The following is an 18,167-nucleotide window of genomic DNA, read 5'->3' as shown; positions in this document are numbered from 1 at the left end:
GCCCTCAACTCCTGCTTGTGGCTTCCAGTGGCATCTGGTGGGCCACTGTGTGAAACAGGATGCTGGACTAGATGGGCCTTGGGCCTGATCCAACAGGGCTGTTCTTATGTTCTTATGACCCAGGTCAAATAAACACATCTATCAACAAGTAAAACTTTAACTCAAAGTTCACAGCAAAGAGCTTTCTTTTCAAGTCAGTTGTTCTTCCAAATAGAGTCTTTTCTTACTCAACTTTAATAACTATTATTTTGCATTGGGAAAAAAGACCCCTACCTGAGAAGGAAACAGTGAAGGATCTATTGAACCCTGTAATCTTTTCCCAGTGGTAACACAGTCAATCAATAATTGTTTCAATGTCTCCTTCATCTCCGAAGACAGTTTATTTAGCCAAACCTGGCAAATAAATATAAGGGGGAAAATCACAAACCACATTTTTCTCACAGATTTTGGTATTAATTCTGAAGCTTATTCTCTTACCTCAACGTCATTTGACAGGAGGATTTTATTTTTAAACGGTACTATTTCACCTTCTAAAGATTTCATTCCAAGTATGTTTTTAGAGTCTTTATCAAAGTTCACACTGTGAATTCCTGTTAATTAATAAATTTTAGTATCATTTACAGTTGGTTAAATAGATATGCCCTTATTAAAGCATTAATAGTTAAATAGATATTAAATAGATATGCCCTTATTAAAGCATTTGTACTACAGTATTTATTCTATTTCATAACAGAATTCACTTGAAGTGGGGTCAAATGAAATCCATGCTTTCTTATAGTTTGATTATTTCATTTAGGTCTTCATGATAGTTAAATGCTTGCATGAATAAAAATAATATTTTTAATTCAAAGAAAAGCAGGTGTTCTGAAGAAAGAATTTATCCACTTCTGACTAAGTGGGGGATTACAGTTTTTCACACACACACATATATATACACATACATACATACATATAGTACACACACACACACACACACACACACACACACACACACACACACACATACTGTTAAAAAAGACATGTAAACTCCTTTTTAAAATAATTCCTGTTACAACTAAAAGTGATTTGAAAGTTTCCATTGTCAGGACACTATTTTTTATTTTCAAGCTCATTCCCAACCTTCCCCAGAAGCTTTCACAGACAGCAGGCTTTACCGTGAGTTTACTGCGAGGCTTTACTGCAAGTTCAAAATTGCAAAAAAAACCAACACAAAAAGTGGATTTGTTTACCTCGGATATAAATCGGGCTTCACTGTATGTAGCGCAATGAAAAACTATAGGTTACTCACCTGTAACGTTGGTTCTTCTAGTGGTCATCTGTACTTCTACACACCCTCCCGTCCTCCCCGCAGGGTTTGCTGAAGCTGGACTCTGTGATTGAGGGGATGAGGGGTGGCACAGCCGCATATAGCGGCTGGGGGCGGAGTTCCCGCCCAAAGGAGGAGAGATCGAGCTTGTTAGATTCTGATGAGGTCTCTGCACAGGTGCATAGTCCATATGTGTAGAAGTACAGATGACCACTAGAAGAACCAACATTACAGGTGAGTAACCTGTAGTTCTTCGACATGGTCTCTGTCTTCTACACAAGTGGGTGCATAACAAGCAAGCACCCAAGGAAGAGGGAAGAAATAGAGGCAACATGTAAACAGCCTGAAATAATTTATTTCAGGACAAGCAAAATCAAATGAAAATAGATTGCAGGACACTCCTGCCAGATACAGCATCATTACGTGCTCTAACATCAATAGCATAATGCTGAATGAATGAATAGGATGAAGCCCAAGTACCTGCCTAACTTATGGTGTCCAACGGTAACGCACGATGAAAGGCCACAGAGGCTGCCACGGACCTAACAGAGCGTGCCTTCACAGTCGGAGGCAACTGCTTATGGGCCAACTGATAACAAAGTTCAATAGTAGAGACTATCCCCCTGGACATAGATTGGGCCGAGACTTGGAGCCCTTTACATGGCCCATCATATAGAGCAAACAAAGAAGACGACTTCCTTCACTCAGAAGATCTCTGAACGTAGAAAGACGAACACCTGATCAGGGACGCCGTTTCTCCGCATCCGATGAAGGATTGGGTAAGAACACGGGTAAAGTAAGTGGGAACGAGCAGTGAAACATGGACACCACCTTTGGAAGGAATGTGGCATCCATCCTGAGTACGATCTTGTCTTTATGGAACTGCAGGTACAATGGGTCGGCCCTCAGAGCCCTCAACTCACTCACCCTCCTGGCGGAAGTAATGGCCACCAAAAAGGCAACCTGAAAGGTCAAGAGACGAGGGTCAATAGAAGCCAAAGGCTCAAAGGGCAGCCATAGAAGACCAGCCAATACCACAGATAGGTCCCAGGCTGGCAACATGACTGGATCATCCGGGAACAAGTGTTTCAGACCCTTCAGGAAACTTTTAACCACTGGATTTTTAAACCAAGAAGGTCAGTCAGAGGGAGAACGTGCCACAATGGCAGCCAAATATACCTTAAGGGATGCCAGTTTCAACCCAGACTCCTTAAGGGACAATAGATATGTACAAATGTCTTGTACAGACGGATTAAATCCATCAAACCCGTTCAGGGAAGCAAAGGACGTGAAGTGAGTACATTTGTAGTCATACAGCTTTCTTGTGGACTGCTTCCTAGCAGCCACCAACACCTCCTTCAGTCTCAAGGAGAAGTTGGCAGGACCCACCATGCAGTCAAGTGGAAGGACCGAACACCTGGGTATAGCACCAGTCCCTGTTCCTGAGACAACAGATTCGGCAGGACAGGCAGACGTCACCAGTCCAGTGCCATGTGCTTCAGGGTCGGAAACCAAGGCCTCCTGGGCCACCATGGGGCTATCAGGATTGCCCTGGCCCGATCCACCCTCAATTTGCGCAAGACCTTCAGAATGAGAGGAAACAGAGGGAACACATATAGAAGAGGGCCCATCCATCCAAGACCGGACAAAGGCATCTCCCAGAAAACCCCCGGCCTCTCCTCCAGTAGAGGGCACACTGTGTATTGTGCTGGGAAGCAAACAGATCCAGAGTTGGAACACTCCAATTCACAAATATGTCCCTCAGAACACCCTAATGTAGCTCCCAATCATGGGAGACCACAGTCATCCCGCTCAGAGTGTCTGCCTGAACATTCAGCACACCATGGATATGGACCATCTGAGGCGATACCCCATGTGCCAGGCACCAATGCCACAGGCCCAGAGCCAGAAACAGGAGGTTCCTCGGGGACGTGCCTCCCTGGCAATTGATATAGGCTTTCACTGTTGTATTGTCTGTCTGTATCAGCACCAAACGACCCCCACAGTAGGGGCAGGAAGTATTTAAGAGCATTGAAAATGGCCAACAGCTCCAAATAGTTGATGTGCCGAGTCCGCTCTACAGGGGACCAATGTTCACTCAGATGAAACCTGTCCAGGTGAGCTCTCCAGCTGAGCTCCGGCGCGTCCATTGTAACAATCCTGCTGGCTGGAGATGTTTGGAAAGGAGTACCAACACTTAGGTGCCAAAACTCCGTCCACCATTGCGCCATCACCCATACCTAAGGAGGGGGCAAGCGTTCTAGATGGCCCGGATCCCGAAAAGGCTCAAACATGTCCAGAAACCATCTTTGAATGATGCACATCCAAAGGCGCGCTTGAGGTAGAAGGTATGTACTCAATGCCATGTGGCCCAACAGGCGCTGTATGGAATGCACATTCTGTGGGCCCCCGGCTAGGGAAGTGGCAGCTAGTCTCTGGAGAGTGACAATGAGGCCCATTGGGAGGAAGACCTTCTCCAATGTTGTGTCGAAGATCAGCCCAATGAACTGAATTCGACGGGTAGGCTCCAGTTGAGATTTTTTGAAGTTTATCTGGAAGCCCAACTCCTGTAGGGTATCGATCACGATATTGAGGGCATCCAGAACTGCCCATCTGGTGCTCGCCATGATTAGCCAATCGTCTAGAAATGGAAGCACATCTAAACCTTGCTCCTGCAGAAACACCACCACCAGGGCCAAACATTTCGTAAAGACCCTCGGTGCGGTTGTAAGACCAAATGGCAAGGCCTTGACTTGATAGGTGAACTCCCCTATCTGGAACCACAGGAAGCGCTGATGTTGAGGGCATATTGAAACATGATAATACGCATCCTTCAGGTACAGTGAGACCATCCACAAGTTTTTGTCCAGGATGATCATGATGGTTGGTACTGAAAGCATTCGGAACCTCTTGTAGACCAAATGTCTGTCCAGAGCCCTCAGGTCTAGTATGGGGCACTGACTGCCGTCCGGCTTTAGCACAAGGAAATATAGGGAGTAGAACCCGGGGCTGTTGGGGTTGGAGACTTTCTTGATCACATCCTTTTCCAGGAGAGCGACAACCTCCTGATCCAACTCTGGGGTGCAAAGAGTCACCACAATCCTGTACACCAGACGTGGCCTGCAAAACTCCAGAGCATAGCCCAAACATATAACTGTAAGGACCCATTGTTCTGCAGTCACTTTGTCTCAACTCGTCGAGAATGGGGCCAGGCAAGTCCCTAAGTGCCCTGAGTCATTGTTTCTTTTGGAGGACACTCGGGCACTGTTTCTGGAAGGCCAGCTTACCGGGCTGGCCTCCCAACTTGTATCTGAGTGGGAACTTGTTGCCCTGAAAGGACTGTTCTGAGGGCGACTGATGTTGGGTTAGGCCCTCTGTGCCCAATGAGGTGACCACTTGGCAGTTTTCTGTGGTTTTGAAGTTGGCGAAGTATATGACATTGAACACGCAGTGCTCCTCAGCTTCTGTACTTTCTGGAGCATGTCATCAGTTTGTTCAGAAAAGAAGCTAGAGCCCTCAAATGGCAGGTCCTCCACCCCGGCGCAGGCCTCTTAGTGTAGGCCAGATGACCGAAACCAAGCGTGGCATCTTAGTGCCACAGACGTGGCCGTCACCTTAGCAGCACACGCCACTGAATGTCAGACTGAATAAAGTTCTTATTTAGCCACTTGAATAGCTTCCTTGAAGAAAGCCTTTGCAGGATCCCTCTTGTCTTGCGGGATGAGATCCAGGAAAGGACCCACCTTTTCCCATTAAAAATGGTTATATCTGGTATTATAGGCTTGATAATTAGCCACACTGAAGTGCAGGGCTGCAGTCAAAAAAAGTCTTCTCCCGAAGGAGTCCAATTTCTTGCCTTCCTTATTACTTGGTGTCGACTGGCTATGGCCTCTGGTCCTCTGTAAGGATGCCTCCACAACGAGTAAATTCAGAGCGGGATGATTTTTCAAGAAGGCCGTGTCATCCTGGAACTGCACTCTATAGAAGTTCTCTAGACGTCTATTTGGTTGAGAGAGTGCATTAGGCTTCTTCCAGTGGGCCTTCATAATCTTTAATGAGGCCAGATTTAAGGATAAGGCAGCTGGTACCTTGGCCTCTGAATCGATCAAGCTGAATAAGGGGTCCAGCTCACCTTTCTGTTGGTTGCCCAAGTTTACACCCAAAGCCGAAGACATACAGGCCACATAGGCTGTGTACAGTTTGAGATACTTCAATGGAGAGACAGATTTAGAGTCTGAATGGATATCAAGTGGGGACGACCCCATAGAAATAACCTCATTGTCTGGAGAACTATCATCACTCTCATATGCAGGGTCTGGATGCGCCAGCTGGTCTTGTGTTGCAGGCATCGAACTCAAAGGGGAGCCCAGTGCGCTACTGGGATCGTGTGGTACCGAAGCTGGAGGGTCCGATGGCAACCCCTGGGCTGGTACAGACTCTCACTGGAAGACCGGTATCAACGGAAGTGATTCACTTCGGTCAGCTCGATCCTGTGGGGAACGATGTGGCGAGTGGGAACGTGATCGCCCTTCAGAATGTGAGGGAGCCTCACGCCAAGCCCTCATTGCCATGGGCTGTCCATACACAGGGTCTTATGGGTAGCGGGACCCATACCAAGGCCAGGTATAGTCTGAGTAGTCCAGTCTATAGTCCGGCTGGTATCGATCATAAGATCCAGCATCTCGGCACCAAGCACCATAGGAAGACTCCGCTTCCAATAAGGGGGATCGATACTCAAGTACTCAATACCAATCCCGATTTTCCCAGTGAAGATCCTGTCAAAAAGATGAGGAGTGATCTTCTTGATGCCATCGATGGGGCAATCTTCTCCTAAGCAACCATGAAGCACCTTCTTTAGGCTTGGGTGGAATGTAGGCTTCTTCTTCAGACGAAGCATATGCTGGCTCATCCGTTGCGACCGATGCTCTGTTGGACTGCGTCCACTCATTGGTCATGTTGAACGATTCTGCTGCTATGGGTGAATCACGGGGCATTGATACTGATAACTTTTGCGCTGGATGATCTGAGGCCATCTTTGTTTTCTCAGGCATCGGAGCTTCCGATATTGGGATGTCTTCCGCCTTTTTCTTTTTGGGAATCGGAGGAAGATGCTGACCAGCCAGCAACTGTCTATGTAGTTCCAGCTTCTTCTTCTTCTTAATCTTCGACCCCAACACCAAAGAGTTCGGGGAGGCCTTCGGTGCAGCCAGAGGTTGATATGAAGGGATCTCCTCTGAATGCGCCCTTTCACTCTCATCCATTGAAGGCTGAGCGTTCAACGGTGTCGATGCCAGTACCGGTGTCTGGTTTTCGGTCTCCACAGTAGCAGACGTAGCACGGTCCAACAGTATTGATGCAGCCATTTTCAATTACTGTTTTAATGACAAAGCTTCCAACCAATGGAGTCCCGAATCCCACAGGGCTGCGCGCAAGCGAGAAGCCCTATTTCTGCGAGCCTGTTTTGTAAACTTCTGACAGTGCAGACAGGTCTCGACAATGTGGGATTCCCCCAAGCACAAGAGGCACTCGGTGTGCTTATCAGGTGAAGGGATCTCTGATCCTCAGCGGACACACTTCTTAAAGTTCTTTGTGCCTGGCATATACTTTGAAGGTCGGCAGGCCACCACACTCCATCCCAGCCAGGATCGGAGCTCCGGGAAAGGGAAAACTGATCAAATAAAAACACCAAAGAAACACGAAAATCAAAGAAAAATTAAGAGGTTACGAACAATAAGCAAGCAGAAAAAAAAACAAGGGATATCTTTGATCCTACTCGTTATCAAGCTGAAGACTCCACGATGTTCTCTGAAGCACGGACAAAGAAAGACTGAGGTGATGAAGAGTGGTGCAGCCGCATATAGCGGCTGGGGGTGGAGTTCCCACCCAAAGCAGGATACATCGAGCTTGTTAGATTCCGACGAGACAGAGACCATATCGAAGAACTTGAATTGTGTGTGACATGCTCTTGATAGCTCACAAGGATTTTGGGGTAAATTTGGCTGACATGTGAATGCACACCTCCATTCCAGAAGAGATGCGAACTGAAACCTGTGTGTGAAAAACTCCCAGACTTGTAAACACTCAATCAACTTCTCACCTGTGACAACCAAGGATAGCCTATAACGACCAGGTATGGAAGTGCTTGTTAACTAGCAGCTGGTCTTTTTTCCCCTTATTTTTTGGACCGTCCATATGCCAGAAATAACTAAAATAGGCATGACTTGGTAATTGGGATAGTAAACATTTTGGGCGCATAGCAATTTGTAAGACTGGTAAACATATTGCATTGGATCCAAAGTACTGCGAGTGCAAGGAAGCTTGTGAAAGCAGCCTTTCCCTTCCCTTCTTCCCCACATCACCCCCCAGAGGCCTTTGAAAATACTCTCCTGATGGTATGGAAGGGGGCAGGTTTATGGCACAGGGAATTGCAGAAATTGAGGAAAGGCACCACTTACAAACTCTGTGTGTACTGTAAGTGTTGTATACATGTGCTGCCATGACTAAGGAAACTTGCTGTTTGTCATATCCACAATAGTTCTGTCAGACTCCCAGGGGATGAGGTGGGCTCCTAGCCCTTCTTGAACTCCAGAATGACTGGAGCAACCCCAAAAAGGTCAGCCTCAGGAACAGCCAGGAGAGGCGGTTAGCTTGTCACCCAAGTCCTCCTCTTGGCGTGCTCCATTCAGCCAGTTCCCTCTCCTGGAGAACTCCTGGCTCCCATACTCAGAAGCAGCCTCTCATCATCAGCTGCCTTGTCTTTAAATACGCCAGTGCAGAGCTGAAAGGGCTTAAAGCCCCACCCCCTTCCAGACCTTGCTTCCTGTTTCCTGCCACACCCAACCTAGCTGTCTACCTAGAGCTGTTTCCTGCAGCTCTCCCTGCCTTGCCTTCTCAACCACACTGGGATCCAACCAGCCTGGGCCCTTCTCATCCCCACTGCCCCCTAAAGAGAATGAAAGCCTCAGAGGAGGAATGCCACACCCTTCTCCAGCCTCCACAGGGCCACCCAAGCGACCAGGTAACATGGCATACTAACAAGTTCAATAATTATAACTGCCTATACAAGTATTACCCAAGCAGACTAGGATTTCTTGCATGGATGAAAACATTGGGCATTTATTTCTGTATGAACATGTGGCTGAATCCAGACCTATAACTAGGACGCAATGAGAACTGCATCCTTGCAGCAGGAAAAACAGGTTGCTTACCTGTAACAGGTGATCTGGAAGTGATCCGTTGAATCCATAAGGAGATGGGTTCTGCGCCTGCGCAGGCACCTCGCAGGCCGAATAAGTAGCTCCTCGCAATGCCCAACCACCGTTATGTGCTCTCAGAGTCTGTTATATTGAGCGGTTGGGCGTCCCCTTGTCAGTTTTTGTGGAGACCGCCCCTAATATATGATCTGCTATGGCTTGCTCTCCCTTGCACTTTCCTTTTACTTCTGCAATGGGAATGGATTGGGAGGGTCTTATGAATTCAACAGATCACTTCCAAATTACCTGTTACAGGTAAGCAACCTGTTTATCTGGATCGTGATCCATTGATCCCATAAGGAAATGTGTGAATAGTCAGCTTCTCCACCATGGTGGTGGGTGCAGAAGGTACATTCTATGACAACACCCTTTTCAAGACACTCCAACCATATTCTGCCTCTCAAGCCATGCGGAGGTCTACAGCATAGTGCTTGATGAATGGCTGTTGAGATGACCATGTTGCAGCCGCGCAGATGTCATTCATTTTAATTCCTGAAATATGGGCAGCCGAGTTTGAGTATGCCCTGGTAGAATGTGCTCATATAGTGTTTGGGGGTCGAACCCCCTGTTGTCTGTATGCTAGTAGGATCAGCTCCACTAACCAATGTGCCAAGCGTTGTCGAGACACTGCCCGGCCTCTGTGTTTACCTTTGTACGCTACAAAACGCTTTTTAGTTTTCCTGAACAACTTAGTCATTTCCAGGTAGTAAAGCAAGACCCTGCGTATATCTAAAGAATGTAGGGCTTTTTCTAAATTTGTTTCTGGCAATTGGAAGAACGTTGGCAGTACAATCTCTTGATTGAGGTGAAATTCCGTAATCACCTTAGGACGGAAATCCGAGTCCAGTCTCATTACCACTTTGTGTGGGTAGAACTGGGTGTACGGCTTATCTATTCTTAAAGCTGTCAATTCCCCCACACGTTTTGCTGTGGTGATGGCAATTAGAAAAGCAAGCTTGAGCGTGACCATGCATAGATTTGCAGAATGCATAGGCTCAAAGGGACCTTCTGTGAGAGCCGAGAGTACTAACGAAAGACTCCACTGCTCTAATGGCCACTTCATTGGAGAATATAGATTATTAAGACCCTTCATGAAATGCTTACTCTCTGGATGTGAAAATACTGACTTCCCATCCCATCCAGGGAGTCTGGCCGATATGGCTGCTAGGTGAACCTTCAGAGACACATTCGCTAAACTCTCAAGTTTTAAAGTGGTCAAATACAGTAGTACTTGTCTCACTGTTGCGCGTAGAGGCCAGAATCTCTGGTCCTTAGCATAGGCCTTGAATCTCTTCCACTTGCAGAGGTAACTGCGTCTAGTCGAAGGGCGTCTACTATTTAAAAGAATCTTTTTCAGAATCCGAGCCTCCATGCTGTTAAGCGAAGAGTTTGTATTTCGGGATGCAGTACCCATCCCTCTTCCCTGTGTAAGAGATCCGGTGTCAACGGTAACCTGTAGAAGTTCCCCTTGGACATCTGTAGGAGTGGAGCAATCCGCGGCTGGCGAGGCCACCGCGGGGTTAAAAGTATGCAGGACGCCTTGTCTCTTAGGATCTGGGCTAACACGTGATTGAGCAGCGGCAACGGTGGGAAAAGGTATAGCAGCCCCTTGCGCCAACGGTACTGGAACGCGTCTCCCAGCGATCCTGCACCTATGCCCGCCCTTGAGCAATATCTCTGGCACTTCTTGTTGGCAGCCATGGCAAACATGTCCACCATCGGGGTGCCCCATTCGTCGAAGAGGAGATCGATGCAAGATTGTTTGATTTCCCATTTTGTGCCTGTGATCGAATTGTCTGTTCCGGCTGAGGGTATCAGCTAGATGATTGTCGACACCTCGTATATGAATGGCTATTGGGTAGATGGCATGCTCTACGCACCAGTCCCATATCATCATGGATAAGGCACAGAGTGTGGGAGAGACTGTACCTCCCTGCCCGTTCATGTAAGCGATTGCAGTTGTGTTGTCCAGGTGAATCTGCGTTACTGTCCCCCTGAGCTGGGGCTCGAAGGCTTTCAGCGCTAAAAATGCAGCCAGTAGTTCCAGGTAGTTTATATGTTGTCGACACTGCAAGCGTGTCCATTGTCCCTGAACACAGTGTGGTCCACAATGCGCCCACCAGCCTAGCAGGGAAGCATCTGATGTGACCCAATTTGCTGGAATCAGGGGTCTGAATGGAACTCTTTGCAACACGTTTTCCTCTAATATCCACCAACACAGAGATTTCAACACTGCCGGGGTTATTTTTAGGTGTAACCTCTGGCTGTCCACATTGGATCTGAAATGTCTCAGATACCACCGCTGTAGGGGACGCATGCACAACCGCGTGTATTGGACAGTTGTGTTGCAGGATGCCATCAATCCCAACATTCTCTGAATTGCCCTTGCTGGCTGAACGGGGTTGCTTATGAACATGCGTGCAAGAGTGTTGATTTGACGATAGTGGTCCCTTGGTAAGAACACCCTCTTCTATTCCATGTCCAGCGTAGCGCCTATGAAATTTAGCTGCTTCCTGGGTTCTAGTTTGGACTTTTTCCAATTGATGTTGATCCCCAGCTCCTGAAGGAGGCGGACCATCCACTGGATCTGTGTGCAAAGAAGTTCCTTGACCTTGCTCACCAAGAGCCAATCGTCTAAATACGGATAAACAATCAAGCCCTGTGTCCGTAAATATGCCACAACAACAGCCACCACCTTGGTAAAAACCCTTGGTGCCGTCAAAGGTCCAAAGGGCAAGACTGTATATTGGTAAATTGCCTCCCCGACTGAATCTGAGGTATTTCCGATGATTCTCCTGTATGCCCACATGAAAGTAAGCATCCTTGAGATCCAGCGTTGCCACCCACTCCTCCTGTTCTAAGAAGAGGATTATTGCTTGCAATGTTTTCATTCTGAATTTCCGGGCCCAGGCAAAGTCGTTGAGGCCTCTCAAATCCAATTGCCCATTTTTCTAATAACACCTGTACTTCCTCCTGTAGAACCGCTGTTGCCTTGGGAATCTTAAGCCCGAGGGGGGGGGTAGAGTCTTGAACTCAATCACATACCCAGTCTCTATCATCCTTAGAATCCAGCGGTCTGATGTTATATTGTGCCATGCTTGAGCATGGCTTGCCAGTCTGATGGTTGAGCTGGCAACTACAAGGCCGATGACACTGGCCTTGGCAATTGTTTGTTGATGCAGTGGGCAATCAAAAAGACTGTTTGGTATTGTCCTTATTCTGATGATTGTTCTGGTTCCTGTTCTTGTTGTTGTTGTTGTATGCTCTTGACCTCTGGAAAGGTCTATTATGTCTCCTATAATCTCTCCTGTCCTGGTATTTATAAGGTCTTTGGTGGGAATAATTCTGATTCCTAGAATTAGATGAAGATGTTGCCGCCATGAAGGTTTTTGCTGTAAATTTTGATTTTTTTAAAGTTTCCATGGTTGTGTCAGTATCCTCATGAAACAGGCCTTTTCCTTCAAAGGCAAGGTTTTCTACCCGCTCCTTCATGTCCAGCTGTAGTGTTGTAGAGCGGAGCCAAGCATAGCGGCGCATGGCCACAGCCATAACCAGAGCCCTTGACTCCGTCTCCGCCAAGTGCTTGAAGGCACTGAGCTGTTGTCTCGTGACTGATGTGGTTTTTTCATAAACCTCATTGAACTTATCTTATAGTTCATCTGGGGTCATTGATGTGGAGTCTTGTAGCAAGGTGTCCCAAAGTAGGTGCGTATAACGGGCCATGCAGGCAGCATAGTTGGCTATGCGTATAGCTAGCCTAGAAGTGGTATATAGCTTTCTGCCTAGGACATCAATCTTTCTGCCTTCTTTGTCTGCCAGCGTCGTATGGCGCCATCCCCCTTTCGATGTTGTTGCACAATCTACGAGCATGGAGTTAGGGATAGGCTGCCGGATGAGGTAGGCTTCCTCTCCCTCTTGAACCCTATAGAGATTCTCCAGTCGTTTAGATGTCGAGGTTGTGGTTTGTAAAGTCTCCTACGCCGTTCTTGCAGCTTTCACTATCACTGGGATCATGGGCAGGGCCACTGGATGCGATGTCTTGGCGTGTTTCATCATATTGTATACTGGGTCCGAATTTCTGTCTGTGGTTGGTTCAAATCCATACCCAGCGCCTCTGCAATCTCCCTTATTAGAATGTGGTATGCCTTCAATTCCTCTGTAGGGGAACTTGAAAGGCGTGGAGGAACATCAGAAGGCGGGTCTGAGTGGCGACTTGCTTGATCAGAGTCTGAGTCCTCAGACTCTGAGTATTCCAAATCTCTTTCCGGAGATGGAGACAAACGTGTTGGAGGAGGACTCGATTTCCTTTTTCTCTTTCCCCCTGATTTATCCTGAGTCATTACAGGTGTTTGTGTCTGGCAGGATGTGGTGACTAGCATCCTGTGCTCAGGATGTTGGGGTTCAGGTTGCTGGCGCTGTTCAGTTATGGGCTGTTGGAGTGGTGCTGCCAACTGGTGAGAAGGTGTTTCCTGATAATTGATGATACGTGGCTGCTCTGGTCCTAGTACATGGGACGAAGACACTTGCTATGCTTTCCACTTCAGATATTCCCCATAATCTTCTAGGAGCGAATGGCGGAAACCACATGTGTGAGTTGGCTGTGTCGTTGGCAAGCGCACTCCCTGGTCAGAAAGACTGTGACTTGCTCTTGGTGGGACCACAGCAAAAGTTGAGGGTGACTGGGTCAGATTTCCAAACGCTCCTCTCGGAGAAATCGAAGGTGTCCTGGGCGGTAGAATAGGAAGATTCTCATCCTCTTGCTCATCATCCAATCCAGCACTTAAGAACCCTTGAAAGGTGGAGCCTGAAGGGGTACTTGATACAGAGTCCAACAGATCTTGCAGGGAGGAAGTAGCATCTAGCCCAGTCAACTGCTGCTTGTCTTTGCCTTTAACTGACAGGGCTGAGGGCGACTGCTGAGGAGTGTGCGCAGGAGATAAAGACTGGCGCCTCTGTACTGTATGCATTGCAGCTGGTTGGGCTGTCGACACCAACATCGGCTGCTCCATTGACATCGAGGAGCTCACAGAAGCTGCATTTCCCTTCGATGTCGATGGGTTTCCAGAGTTCGGGGAGTCAGTGCTTTTTGGAAGCTTGGACCCCCTCGCCCTTTGAGCCGTTGTCAATTTTGATAGCGAGTTAGCGTTCTGAACATCCGCCTCTCAATCAGCGTCGGATCCCTGAGCTGAAGGAGGAGAGGGTGTCCACTGACTCCTAGCCTCCCAATGACTCTCTTCAGCATCACAGCGGCGCTTTCTGTCTTTATGCTTATTTTCTTTCGTGGCGAGCACCTTCGGCTTCTTGAAAGGGTTGTTCTCAGTCACGGTTTTAGACTGTGTTTTGACAGTTCCGTGCTGCTTCGACCTTGACACCGGCTTTGATGTCGACCCTTCCCCTGTCGATGGCGGCGGACTCGGACGAGGTATAGGAGGACAGAGTGCCTCATCATAGAGCGCCGCTCGGAGGCGTAAGGCTCTGTTCGTTCTGGTTTGTTTTGAAAAAGAACAGCAAATCCCGCACACTGCCGTATTGTGTTCCTCCCCGAGGCACAATAGGCAGGCATCATGGTAATCAGTAGATGGCAACTTTGTGCGGCATTTGACACAGCGCTTGAAAGTATTTTTAGCCTCCATTATGTGGAGTCCTGTTGCCGCCACTAACCCAAACACCCTCCGTTAATCAATCTGTTGTCAAGTAAACCGAATAAGCAGTCCGATCTCACGTCAACGTTAGTCCGTGAAACAATCTCAATCTGTGAAACAGTCTGTAGGTCAAGAACAACAGTGAGGGAACAAATCTTTCAACTTATCCAATCCAAAATCCAATTCCAGTCAGTTAACAGTCTGAGGTCTTTAGACACAAATGAGCAATGAATCTCAAGTAATAAATGTTTCTGCTACCGAGGAGCCCAAATGAGGTCTGAACGCTATGGCGGTCAAACAGAAACTGAGAAGGGGACGCCCAACCACTCAATATAACAGACTCTGAGAGCACGTGACAGCGGTTGGGCGTCGCAAGGAGCTACTTAGTCGGCCCACGAGGTGCCTGCGCAGGCGCAGAACCCATTTCCTTATGGGATCAACGGATCACGATCCAGATGCTAGTATTCATGCAGCAAGATGATTCTCCACTGCCATTGCATCCATTCATGTGAGGAGAACAATTCTGGGCATTCTTCTCTGCCTTTGGAAGTGCCCTGTGCCCTCTGAAAATGTCCCCGAGGGCCCTACAGCCGTGTTTGAGGGCAGAACTGGACCATATGACCAGCAGTACTAACAAATCCTTTCCAGATATGCAAACTTATTATATTTTGAAAAGATGTCTCCAAATGTCAAACATTCCAAAAGAAATAAGTTTCCCCCCCCCCAAAGAGTAAAATTTAAGAAGTTTATAAATCTTTTAATTTGCCACAAATTAGATTGCTAAAGTACTTAATCTGTCCAACTCTACAATGAAAAGAGGGGTAGAGGATAGACAAAGAAGGATTTAACCATTCTCTTCGGTTGAGCTCTGCCTTGGCACAATGAATGAGAAGTGATGAGGAATCCCTAAAGCTCACTGGCATGACAACATCTTCAAACACACACGCCTTCCAATGGCAATGCACTCTCAAGCTTCTTTTGTCAGAATAAAATCTCTTCATAATGGTGTAATAAAATGGCTCATAGCTTACCAGCAAAAAGTTTCTTAAGATGAGACTGAATAACAGAAGGATTAGTGGACTGCCCCAAAATTTCTAGAAGATCATCATCCCCAATGAAATAGAATCTAGGGAATGCTGAGCGTTTTTCCTGTTTAAAGAGAAATAAATTCATTCTGTTTCTGCAAGATGCAAAACAACAACATTTTTAGAAAGTGTCACACTAATATTAGACATATTTACCTCCAAGAATTCATTTAAGGATTTCTGACATCTCTGCAGCTGGTCAAGAATAGTGATCAAGGCATTTCTTATACCTGCTCGAGCATTCAAGGATGTTATTCGGTTGTCCTGCTTGATATCTGCCAGTATTGATCTTAAAATTGAAAGAGTATGGGATGAAATTACATCCATGTATGTGTGTGAAATTATGTCTAATTTTGCTGATTTTACTAATTTCACTATTTTCAACCTAAATATGAACATTCAAATATTAACACCTAAATAATTATTGATATTAACATCCATGTAATAAAATCATTAAGTCAGTCCCTGAATGGGAAAACACATTAAATTGTACATACATTATATTATCCTACTCTAAAAAATGTTTTGCGGTGAAGTTGAGTTGAAAAATGTAGTGCAAAATAAAACCTACCGAAAATCTTCATCTACTCTATTGAAGCGGGCTTGCTCTCTGGGTAAAGCTCCACGACCAAAAATGGGTTCCAGATAGACCCACTTCCTCTGTATTTGGTTTAGGTTTTGTAAGTACTCATCCAGCTCAGCAAGTTTCTTCTCCCATACAGAAACCTTGTCTTGAAAACCTTTGTAGTATGGAGAGTCCTTCAATGACTGAAGTAGGCAGCGATTATCGCCAACCTGGTTGACTATGTCTTTCCAGTCCTTAATCAATTTGATCATCCGGTTCTGGCTGTCCTCATAATCTGTTAACGTAAAGACGGCTCCAACTCCCCAAAGTTCAAGCTCACGCAAAGCTTCTCTGATTGTGACCTCGCCATGAGCCCGACTATTCAGATCCTGTTTTAAGATATGGATCACATTTTGTTTAAACTAAATGGTTGAGTCTAGTTTCTTATATTCATAAAATCTTTAAAAGGGCATTTCAGACAAATATGTAGTTATGAATTCAATTTATACATTAGTAAAACCTCTTTTTAAAAAACCAAACACCATGGAATAAATTACATATTGCTACATCTTCACATACACAGGCAATTATTTTGAAGGCATTACATAAAATGAAGTATGACAAAAAGTTGCCTTTTCATCCACACAAAAACCATTCTGACTAATTCATGTACAGAGTCCGAATCCATTGGCTTGACTGGAGGTAGACCCTGACCACCAGGATTCTCATTTTTATTTACCCAGTTATCTGGCAGCTAAGCATGAACCAAGGGGAAGGAGGAACTGATTCATTAGACTGCTAGCATATAATCTTTTCCTAGTCTTTTCCTGCTCTTCCACAAGACCAGAGGAGACCTGGTCTTGTGGCAGTAAGCATGAATTGACCCCTTTGCTAAGCAGCATCTGCCCTGGTCTGCATCTGAATGGGAGACTACATGTGTGAGCACTGTAAGATATTCCCCATAGGGGAAGGGGCTGCTCTGGGAAGAGCACCTGCATGTTTGCATGAAGAAGGTTCCAAGTTCCCTCCCAGGCATCTCCAAGATAGGGCTGACTCCTGCCTGCAACCTTGGAAAAGCCTCTGCCAGTCTGTGTAGACAATACAGAGCTAGATGGACCAACGGTTTGACTGGGTATATGGCAGCTTCCTATGTCCGATGTTTCTAGTTCTAAGACAGGGCCTACACAAATGTCCAAAAGCCAACAGATTCAAATAATTTTCTGGCTTATAATACATTTTAGAAAAATAATACATACCTTAAGTTCTGTTGCTTTTTCCAGAATGACATCTGCCACTTTTAACAGATCTCCAAACAACAGACTCTCTAGACTAGTGCCTCTAGGAAGACCAAGAATGCGAAAGAGGTCCAACCAATGATCTGGAGATAGGTGTTCTCCCCTAACATATTTCAAGACAGGAAGTGTCATCTGTGGGGAGAAAGAAATACATTTATATGATTGTGAGCCCTTTGGGGACAGGAGGGAATTTTCTATTTCTTTTGCCACGGGCAGTTTTACACGACCATTAGCAAGTAAGTTATGCAGGGAACATTTAGGTAAAGTTACAGCAACTGCGAGTACATGCTTCTAATGAATGTGATGTCTGAATCTGGCCAACTCAGTTACCACACCAACTTACGGAGTTCTGCCCATCATTCTCCCAAGATCCCACTTGTAAGCAAGAGCTGAAATGCAGCAGAGTATTTCAGGTGAAAGATGGGCAGAATTCAATAACCAGCATGGTAACTGGACTTGGGCAGGTTCAGACATCATGCCCATCAGGAGTGCACACTCCCAGTTCCTGAAATACTACCTAAATGTTCCCTACTTACTGACTTGCCAGCAGCTGTGTGAAGCTGCCCTATGTAAACTGCTTTGCAAACTTTGTTTGTTAAAAATAACATACAAATATTTATAAGTAGCAAAATTCTATATTCTTAGATTATTATATCCCAACATAAAACTAAAAATTTTTCTTCTCCAATAGAAATTAGTATTTTCTAGTTTAATAGATATTCTATTGTTATGATTGTCACATCCCTTTTTGGTATTTTATGGTCCATGTTTGTTTCTTTTTTAAAAATTAGATTTGTATTTTTATATTCTAATTCAATATTTTTATTGTGTAACTGTTTTATAGTATTATTTTTTAATGTTTTGTAAACCGCCTTGAGATTGTTTTAATGAAAGGCGGTATAAAAATCTAACAATCAATCAATCAATCAATCAATGCCACTGTTAAGCAATGCAAGTAAATATTATCAGCAACAACAATTACTGTAAAAGTAATTTTCTTGAGTCATGCTAAAGTAAAAAA

The 18,167-nt window shown here is 45.8% G+C and overlaps 1 protein-coding gene across 3 annotated transcripts in view; it reads right to left on the bottom strand.

Annotated features, from left to right (window-relative positions):
• DYNC2H1 (dynein cytoplasmic 2 heavy chain 1) overlaps positions 1–18,167 on the bottom strand; it is a 352,996-nt gene that overhangs the window by 269,412 nt on the left and 65,417 nt on the right. For 2 of the 3 annotated variants that reach the window (XM_053308090.1, XM_053308091.1), the window contains exons 26-31: positions 17,108–17,278; positions 15,858–16,240; positions 15,443–15,575; positions 15,233–15,350; positions 478–590; positions 274–393 (exon numbers count right to left, since the gene is read on the bottom strand). In XM_053308090.1, the coding sequence (XP_053164065.1) occupies positions 274–393; positions 478–590; positions 15,233–15,350; positions 15,443–15,575; positions 15,858–16,240; positions 17,108–17,278 (1,038 nt within the window). The remainder of the gene's footprint in view (positions 1–273; positions 394–477; positions 591–15,232; positions 15,351–15,442; positions 15,576–15,857; positions 16,241–17,107; positions 17,279–18,167) is intronic. The other variant, XM_053308092.1, reaches the window with a different exon arrangement.

This window comes from Hemicordylus capensis, chromosome 3, assembly GCF_027244095.1.
Source record: "Hemicordylus capensis ecotype Gifberg chromosome 3, rHemCap1.1.pri, whole genome shotgun sequence".
Taxonomy (NCBI): domain Eukaryota; kingdom Metazoa; phylum Chordata; class Lepidosauria; order Squamata; family Cordylidae; genus Hemicordylus; species Hemicordylus capensis.
The sequence above is the reverse complement of the archived record's forward strand: the minus strand, read 5'-3'. Positions and strand labels throughout refer to the sequence as shown.